General features: G+C 31.6%; 1 protein-coding gene across 1 annotated transcript; it reads right to left on the bottom strand.

The window, feature by feature from the left end:
- Positions 1 to 4137: 4137 nt before the first annotated feature.
- Positions 4138 to 9909, bottom strand: LOC128160914 (uncharacterized). Its single transcript, XM_052824207.1, has 14 exons — positions 9662 to 9909; positions 8992 to 9174; positions 8703 to 8786; positions 8163 to 8186; positions 7933 to 7992; positions 7557 to 7580; positions 7398 to 7421; positions 7138 to 7209; positions 6530 to 6631; positions 6202 to 6225; positions 5892 to 5951; positions 5707 to 5730; positions 5277 to 5312; positions 4138 to 4181 (listed from the first exon to the last, which is right to left on the bottom strand). Exons 1-14 carry the CDS (start codon positions 9711 to 9713, stop codon positions 4138 to 4140), a joined length of 813 nt encoding a protein of 270 aa, XP_052680167.1. The 5' UTR covers positions 9714 to 9909.
- Between the last annotated feature and the right edge of the window lie 27 nt (positions 9910 to 9936).

Raw genomic sequence — 9936 nt, 5'->3', positions numbered from 1 at the left:
CTTTTTTTACTTGTTAGTGTGTTAATTTATGTTTGCATACAATTGATAGGTCTAATTGATCAAGACTTTTACTCGGTGGAATATACAAACAATTTCAATTGATCCATTCTTGGTCCTCGGGCTTAGAAACAATGATAAGTTCTTTTTATTTAAACATGAAGATGGGTATTCTGGGTTGGATTATTTATAGCTTGTAAAAATATATTTACATAGTAAATGTTCCTTTTTTATTTACAATGTTCGATCTATATCCTATGTAAGAAACGTTTAAGTTCCAAGGAAAATGCTTCAAGTTTATCAATACGTGTACATATCAACACAAGAAATCGGATAAACCAACACTTGCTTAAATGCAGGCAGTCCTCTCTCTCTTTCTCTGTCATATTTCTTGTACAACATGTGTCAAAAGTTTTAATATTAATTTGATCCGTTCTAATTGTAATGTTAAATAACTAATACATAATTGTCCTCTTTTTATCATACATGCATATCATAATTTTGAATTGTAAATGCATCGGATTTTTTTGTTATCATGTAATCTTTATTTGTTTAATAATAATTTTATTTGCATTGAAAACTTCAAATTTACTTGCATAATTTTTTTAAATCATAAAATTAAAATAAAAATGTATTCTTTAAATTGTGTTATCATCTGTAATGTATGCATTTATTGTTTAACTTGTATAAATCACGTGTTATTCATTTACGTTTTTGTAAAACCTAAGTTAATAATATTATCAATATTTGTCAGTTTATATTATATCAATTTTTATAATGTCCAATACTTTTAATAATAAAGGTAATCAAATATTACTGAGATTTTCTCTTTTTTGAAATGTATCTTTGGACCAACGACCCCTTCTTTGATTTACTTTGTAATATAGATAAAAATTTCACCTTTCTTGGTATGTTCCAGACATATGTAGTTAACGTGGCATCAGTCTATACCTTATTTTTCCAATATAAATCTAATCAGTACAGTAAAAGTGTAACAGTTCAAATGAAAATTTACAAAACAAATGGAAAAAGTAATACAAATTAAACAATGCTCATTCTTATTGTGTGGTATTAAACAGTGACTTAAATTTCATAGTTGTTATTTTTAAAAGGTTATCATTAAATTGAAAATCTAAGTTCAAACATGGGATTTTTCAACGTTTAAAGCTCTTACCCAACCTTAGCAGATGACATCTGTGTAATTGTTCCGGAGTCATCCCACGTGAGCTCCAAAAGTTTTTAATACTTTATACGCTGTAATAATATAATTTTATACGCTGTCGGTTTACTTTTAATGCTGCAAAATCATTATTCCATACACTGGCGTTTTAATTTTAATGCTGCAAAACTAAATATTCTTTACTTCCATATAAAAGACCCAATCAGATCCTGCTGACACTACTGGATTCTCGACAAAGAACGTATTGAATCTTCCAACTTGTACAACAATCTTTAAATTCTTTTAAGCTCCAATTTTGACCCTGGTGAAGAACATCTAACGCTTGCAAGTAAGGACGACAAGCATATTCTGCTCTTCAAATGTCCAAACAGTTCAAACCCATAACAGTCGCCAGGCTCTAAAAAAATAGTTTTACCGTTCTTTGTGGGGGCGAATTCTGGTGAGATATTTGGATTAAAGACATTAGGTCACTCAATTCAACATTTCAACATTTTGTCATTCATAAGCAGTATGTTATGGGACTGTCCTACCATATTAGATCAGACACATGCGAAAGACTTCTACACTGTATGTCTCCTGTCTATAACAGCAGAGATCGACATTAAGAAATTACCGTTCTTAGGTCAGCTCTGTGAACTGAAGACATTGTACCTGACAGTGCGTATATGCATCGTCCGTCTGTTCTCCTACCTGTTCAATGCCAGTATTAAGCATTATGGGTTGATTTTGGACATCATTTCCATACCGTGGAAATATAATTTACACCAAGTGTTAACTGATTATCTTGAAAGTGGATACTTTCCAAATAAGTCTCAGGTGAAAACATCAGCGGAATCCTTCATGATCTCGTTTCACTCTGTCTGCTTGGCGATCCTGATTTTGTTAAATTCAACATCCTTTGTGCATACAAACCACCTAAGCATATGTAAAAAATTCCTAATAATCATCAAATTGTTCTGTGTAAATATAGCTGTGGACCCTCCTAGATACCCCACCAGAATTGTGCTGCCTCTGAGCAAAATCTGTTACGAACGTATTCGAGCATTTTACTACACTCTGCCCTGAAACACCATTGTATCGCAATACCTGGTGGGAACGTCATTGAGGACTACAACACCGCACAATCAGGACCGTCACAAAGTGATTTGTATTTGTTTTTCTCGTTGCTAGATAATCGAGTACTTTTGGACTAAGATTCGCCTGAACTCCATATTCTTAATTTTCGTTATGCAAGAGATGTGGGTGCTGCGTATTACAGAAAGACAACAGCGCTTTTTTAAATGGACCAGACAGTTGCAGTCCATGTGCACTAACTCTATTGCAATCATACAAGTGAATGTCTTCTATGTACCAATAATTCCCAGAAAAAAGTTCATTGTCTTACTGACTTTTGTACAAATTAACAATTGCTTAAAGTTACTTTTTACTTTGTATATATATGTTGTATAAAATAAATATCCAACAGGGGGAAATAGATAAGAATGAAATTAACCTAACAGGTATTATCATAATCAAATATTATTGACAACATTAAACGTTGTAATAATCATATAAACATTTGTTTGGAATAATCAAGCCCAACTTCATTTTATATATTTTGAAAAATTAGAATTCAAAATCATTTCAAAATATTCCTTTGGACGCCCGAAAGACGCAATTTTACAAACGCTCACGACCTGTTTTATTGTTAAAAATATATCCAAGCACAACAGTTGATTACACCAGAGGTCAAGCAAACTACATTAATGTTAACACATAATGATTATAAGATATGTAACATCGTAGTCTGCATCATTCAGACGTTTGCGTTGTCAGTGGAAATAAACAATACAAATGAATGGATGATGCAGACTAGTTAAAAAATGCAATGTGACGATATTTGTGCAATTTTTAGAAGACGCAACCTTCACACATAAAGAATCCAATAAAATGCTAGACTAGTACAAATATTATCAAGTACAAACAATGTAAATATATATATATACAACCAGAAAATCTCAAATGATTGTTTTGAAGACAAAGTGAACTTGCAATAAAATTATAACAGTCCCAAGTGCGATTGTACATTGAAGTGAAAATTATTATAATCTGTACATGTAAATTAAATACAAATGGATAACACAATACGTCATATACATGTAAATCTAATTTTACCCATGATATTAAAATCGAAATATACTGAAAACAAACGACGACTTCTACGCTTTATTTTTTTACAGAATAAATACAGATTATATATTTAATATCACACAAAACAGGTACATGTAGATCTTGTATATTGAGCATAAAATAACCTTCCATATAAAAAAAATGATGAAAAAGTATACTAGTATTTGCAAAATTTACTGTAATTAGTCGAAGCACCATTCTTTACAACAGATTTGATAAAGTCCACAAAGACTTATCTCTTGCATTCATTCTAATAGCAATCTGCCAATGTAGTTCTGTACGTAATGTCGCTGAGAAGAATTTTACGAAACGGTTGCATGGTGGTACTTTCGAAGTCACTTTCCTCGGGGTTTTTTTTTCATTTTAATAACGGCTTGCTCTCCTCACTTAAAAATAAAACCGCAAAAACATTTTTACAAAATAAAAGTCAGACACTCTTCCTATAAATTAACCTATTCAAGCGTTTATATTGAAATTAAATTAAAGAAAATCTTTTTTCCCAAAAATTATGCCCCTCATATACATATACGAAGTTAACATTTAAAGTTATCAAAATCTGATTTCCTAAAGATGGAATAACGACATTGCATAAAGATTAAATTAAACAATTCATTATATATTTTTTTCTTTATTTTTTTCCATGAATTAATATATATGTATTTTTAAAAAAAAATGAAATACTGCAGTACTTTGCTATTAAGTCAAAAAGTTAAAATTTGAGTTTATTTTTAATTTAGTTCATCTTTCCTCGTGCGTTTATAGTAAAACTACATTAAAATGATTTCAATGTCTTACCCTGATCCAGCTTTCCCCAATTTACCATCCTTCTTCTTATCTGAGTGAGTTACAAAACAAAATTATTGGTTAAAATTCATAAAAAGAGAATTCGACGTTCAAATTTGTCATATATATACCAGTTCATGTGTCTATAAAATCACTTTTAAAGGTGGAGGGTTGTCAAGATGAACTGGTTAGAAAATGTATTTATTCGCTGCCTTTCAAAGTGTACCAAAATAAAGTATTGGAATGGTTTCATTGCATTAGATTGGCAAAATAGCAATTTGTTTCAAAACATGACGCAATGGAAAGATTTTTCATTCTTTGAGAGAGTCAAAAAACTAGATTTTATAAATTTAATACTTATGAACCATTGTTGAATTGCTCTATATATTTATACTATAAAAGAAAAGTTTTACAAATAACAAATCAATTTGATGCCATTTTTTGCTAAATAATTTGATAAAGTGTTAGGAAAGAAAAGGTGAGATGGGTTCTAATTCTAACTCCATTGCTGCAGAGTGTCACAGAACTATTATCGCCATTCGGAGGTATTTTCAGCAGAGAGAGTGCTTGCGAACGTTTGTCGTAAAGAGATAAAGTACATGTAAAATATATATATAATAAGAAAATCAGGCAAGCGCTTGTAAGCTATCGCTCTGCTGAATAGGGTTGATTTATTCTTTCATGACGTCATCAAATGGAAGAAGGGTGGTGATGATTTTTCTTGCTGTTGATTATATATTTACCTATGATCTCTAATTTTAGAAACACCTATTGTAGAAAAATTAACATATTTGTGGTTTTGTATTATTAAATATAAGCTGTTTTATTAACATTAAAACACTTCATGCATGACAGCATTCTTTTGCTTATCATTTTTTAAAAAAAATCTAACATTGTATTTATTATGTTCAGGAATAAAAGATAGGCTATGCAAACATATATGGATAAAAATTTCTATGAAAATGGCACATGTTGTTCAAAAAGAATTTCACATAATGTGTTCTATAAAAAGCTGTACCAGAAATTGAACACAAAAGTCATCATGTTTCTTTAATAGACAGAAATGAAAAAGAACAAGAAAGACACAGAAAGAAAACACGGAAACATCACAGTAAGGCGTCCAGGGTCTATCGATTATATAATTTACCTGTAGGCTTCTTCATAGCACGCACACGATCTTTGACTGAAAACGAAAGTAAAAATACAGATTGGCATCAATGGTTGATATATATGTTACCGAAACCAAAACCTACATATAGAGTATTTCATTTAATTAATTGTTCAGTTGCTTTAATTTCGATGAAACCGAAAGTGTTTACTAAGCATTCATTAGTATGGAACAAAAGGACATGTACAAGTAGACAAGGAAAAATATTGTTGTGCTTTAAATTAATTCATTAAGGTTTTTTTAATAAGATATCTTGAAGATTTGGGGGAGACTTCAAAATTTCTTCTTTACATGCTTCTATAATAAAACTGTTTAAAATATTTAATTTTTTATAACAATGTAAAAATTTGTCTTCAATATATTTCTACTTTCAATAATTGTACATAAAGATTTTATATATTTATCTTACCTTGGGTTAAAGCTTTCTTAGCGTCTAAAAAATTAACAGGAAACGTTATGAAATGTTAACTGAAATTTCTTTTGATGTTATGAGCACAAATAAGAACAATCTTTCCTTGTAAAAAATCACTAATATGAAACTTTAAAAAATCATTGACACCATAAAAAAAACCCCAATCATTCCCACGATGTTACCTTTTGTAAAATTCCGTATTTCGATGTCTTTTTGGTTGGCTTCTTTGATGAACTTTTTACCTGGTCGAAAAAATAGCCGAAATAGCAATGTCATGGTTTCATTTTAATATATTTGCACCGAAAATCAATCCCTGTTTGAAATAATGTTTTACTTAAAGTTGATTTTGTAATGCGACTACACAAATGTTATTTGCTTTAAAAAATAAACATTATCAAAAAATGTAAACGATCATCAACAATTACAGTTATGATGTTTATTCATTGGAAAAAAGAAAGATGATTTTTCAAAAAGTAATATAGCAAGTTTTACCATCGTTCAAGACTTTGTTCGTCTCTGAAAGAAAAATTAAAGAATACGGTAGTTATTGAACAGAGATACATCAATTTTTTTTATTAAATCAGTAATCTGCAATTCTCAGTATTGCCATGTTGCACATTTTGTTTTTTGGTTTCCTTTTTTTTTGGGGGGGGGGGTTATATACTTATAACACAAACATGACAGAATGTTAGATTTTACACGTCTGCTATTATATTATACCCCAGCCCTAAATAGTCTGCAAGTCGAAATTTTCGAGGAGTTAATAAAGAGGAACAATTGCATGTAGTTTACTGTAATCGGAGAATGATATTTTACATACCGGTGAACAGACGATTCTGTTTTTCCCGCGCACTTTCTATTCTTCTCTTCTTCGGTTCGTCATCGTCGTCGTCGTCCGGTTTGTCTTTTGGATCTTTTGCGACTGCAAAAGCAACGAAAAGAACTATCCTCTACTAAATTCATGTATCTAGAATTTATAGGCTTCTTGGCGTTGTCCCTTGGGGTCCCTTCAAGGCTTTGTACTGGACCTACTGGAGCCCACAAGGCGAGCCGAATCAATACTAATTCAAAACCATTCGTGAGGACCAATAGGTTTTTTTTAAAAGGAAAAAATGGTATACCGTTTTCTCTTTTATGTATTTTTTTCTTTTTCAATTCGGTCTCATTAACTTATTTTACTTGCTAAAGTCAGACAATGCTGAAAAGTAAATGTTAGAACAGACTTTGTTTTTCCATGTCTTATTTTATTGTAGTACAATACATGTACAAGTATCTACATCAACTAAAAGGTGTACACCTACATTTCCAGCTCCATGAAGGTACTTCAAAGGTTTGGTTTCCATTGAGCAAAATCTTTTTTAAATGCAATATATCAATCTATAAAAATCACATCAAGCAGAATTTAACGCGAGACTACCTTTAACTTACCCCTTTTGTTCACCTCTGAAAACAGTTCGTCTTTCAGATTTTTAGGCTCACTTTCTTCATCAATACCCTCATCTATGTACAAAAACAAGCAACGTCAGAAAATATTCAAAGTTCATTTTATGAATTACTTAGTATGTAAATACATGTAGTACATGAAATGAATCGTAATGAAGTTGTAAAGGAAAAAAAATAATATCGTTTACTTTTTTAATCAAATTCCAATTTTAATTGAATTAAATCTTCAAAATTGAATGCCTTACCAATTAACTTTAAGATTGATGTCGCTGAAAAGACAAACAAAACAATACAATAAGTTCATTTTGGTTTCTATGTCAAATTTTGAAAAGAATAAATGCTGATGAAAATTTTGAATTTAATAGATAGAAATTGTTATAATCAAAATATACATTATAACTTACCATGCCACATCAAGTTTTTAAATTCTGTTTGAAAAATAAGATAATAAATAAATTAGCAACCGACCTTGATTAGACTGGATACATTATATTTCAAAAGTTTAATTCTTTATCAACACTATCGTCTATAAACACAATGGATGATTTACATATTTTTAAAATTCGTACGCTGACAATTTTTCCCGGCACTTAACGCGGAAATAACCCTAATAAACTCTTTCCCAGTTTAACAAAAAAATACGAATGCGCATGACTGCGTTCGTCCGTATTTTTTTTTTATTCAATGTGTGAGAAAAATATGCACAACGCGCTAGGAATTCGGATGTTTGTTAAGTCTGACACAATGAACTAAGTGTCACGGTTAGGAGTATGTGTGTACCTTTAACAGAAATTCCTAGGTTTTTCTCAAGGCTCTTTATTTCTCTCAGTTGGTCTTTTGCTGAAAAAAGATAAAGTCCATTATTAAAGATAAAACGAAAGAAACTAAGAATTTTTGAAATAGCACAACAGTGGCTTAAAATGCAATTCTCAAACGAGAAAAATGAATATATTTTTTAATATTAAACTATTACAACTGAAATGTGTATATAATTATATATATATATATACCTCCATTTAGGACGGACTCTGCATCTACAATGTAAAATGGAGGATTTTATGCAAGTTGATTTATGGACGTGCATGCATAGCATTGAACCCCCCCCCCCCCCAAAAAAAAAAAAATCAGACTGTTTAACTTTGGCTGCAGTATAGAAGTAATTGACAACCTCGAAAACAGAATACACTCAGAATGTATAAATTACACAGGCGAAACTTTAAACTACATATATCACCATACAACTGAATGCATTCGATATAGCTGGCAATAGATACATAAAAATCTACATAAAACAAATTCGATAAATTGTTTTTGGTTTACCTTCACGGCTAATGGCCACTATAGAGTTATGGTTAGGTTTACAATAGAGCTCAGGGCAAAAATACATTAACTTTAATTTTCCAGTATTCAATTACATTACACTATATTCAAACAGTGTATCTAACGTCATTAAGTGATATTTGATGACTTATTGGTTCATTAATTAAGATCCCTGTAGCCACGTATATATGTGAGAGGGTACATATCAATTTATAAATAAACTCGAGTACCTTTTTCATAACCTCCTAAGCTCAACAACGGCATATCTCCTCCTACAGTACTTTTTGTCTTCTCTGTCTTTTTGCTTTTTTCAACTAAAAAACAAACAATAAGTCAATCTCTCTCTTTCTCTCTCCCCTTCTTTCTTTCTCTCTCTCTATATCTCTCTCCGTCCGTCCGTCCGTTCTCGTTCTCTCTCTCTCTCTCTCTCTCTCTCTCTCTCTCTCTCTCTCTCTCTCTCTCTCTCTCTCTCTCTCTCTCTCTCTCTCTCTCTCTCTCTCTCAATCAACGTCTACTTACCATCTGAGACTTTATCTCCGGCCGTGCGATGACAGCACCGTAGATAGAGGATGATGACGACAATGATGACGACTGAACAGATTATCATGGTGACCACTGGTACGATGAGAGGGAGCAGGTTGGGTGGTGCCATTTTAGACATGGGAGTGGGCCCCATTGTGGTGGTACCTGCATCCTGACCAGCTAAAAAATGGAGTCAATTTGTTAATAACTAATCACTATAGAAAATAAAACTATATTTGATGACTTTTACTCTTTTTGAAATAATTTACATGTTGATTATGGATGCTCTCTCTCTCTCTCTCTCTCTCTCTCTCTCTCTCTCTCTCAATCATACAATGTCGACAATTTGGTTTTATTTCCTTGTTTGTATTTAAACAAACATCCAACGTCTCTGTAAACTCTTATCGATCGTTTAGATAAAATACGATGATAAAAAATGCTTGCGATTATGTAAGCCTATACTGAATATAATATATCAAATGTACATCATAGATTAAAATTCCAAACTTAAATTTGTAAGAAAATATTTGCGTAACTATACCACATAAAACTCGTCAGGTGACGGTAATGTAAAAGTGAAACTACCTGTACGTGCATTAATTTCACTAGATTAAAACTAATCGACGTGCAATATTTCAGCAGTACTAGTTAGTAGATTTTGACTTACCACTCAATCCCAGCAAGAAACACAAGATGACAATGTCAGTGAAATAGTCCATGTTCACGGTTCAACCTTCCGTCTACAGGTGTTTCTCATGCAAAACTGCTTGTTCAGAGTTTAACCGAAACTGACGTAAAATCCCAGTTTCACCTTTGTCGCATATATTCTATTTATAGATAGACCTTATTATTAGACAGGTATTTCCCACGCATGACTCAATGATCCTCCAAACTTCGCTACTGTCATCTGAATATTCTCTCTCTCTCTCTCTCTCTCTCTCT

This window comes from Crassostrea angulata, chromosome 8, assembly GCF_025612915.1.
Source record: "Crassostrea angulata isolate pt1a10 chromosome 8, ASM2561291v2, whole genome shotgun sequence".
Lineage (NCBI taxonomy): Eukaryota > Metazoa > Mollusca > Bivalvia > Ostreida > Ostreidae > Magallana > Magallana angulata.
The sequence above is the reverse complement of the archived record's forward strand: the minus strand, read 5'-3'. Positions and strand labels throughout refer to the sequence as shown.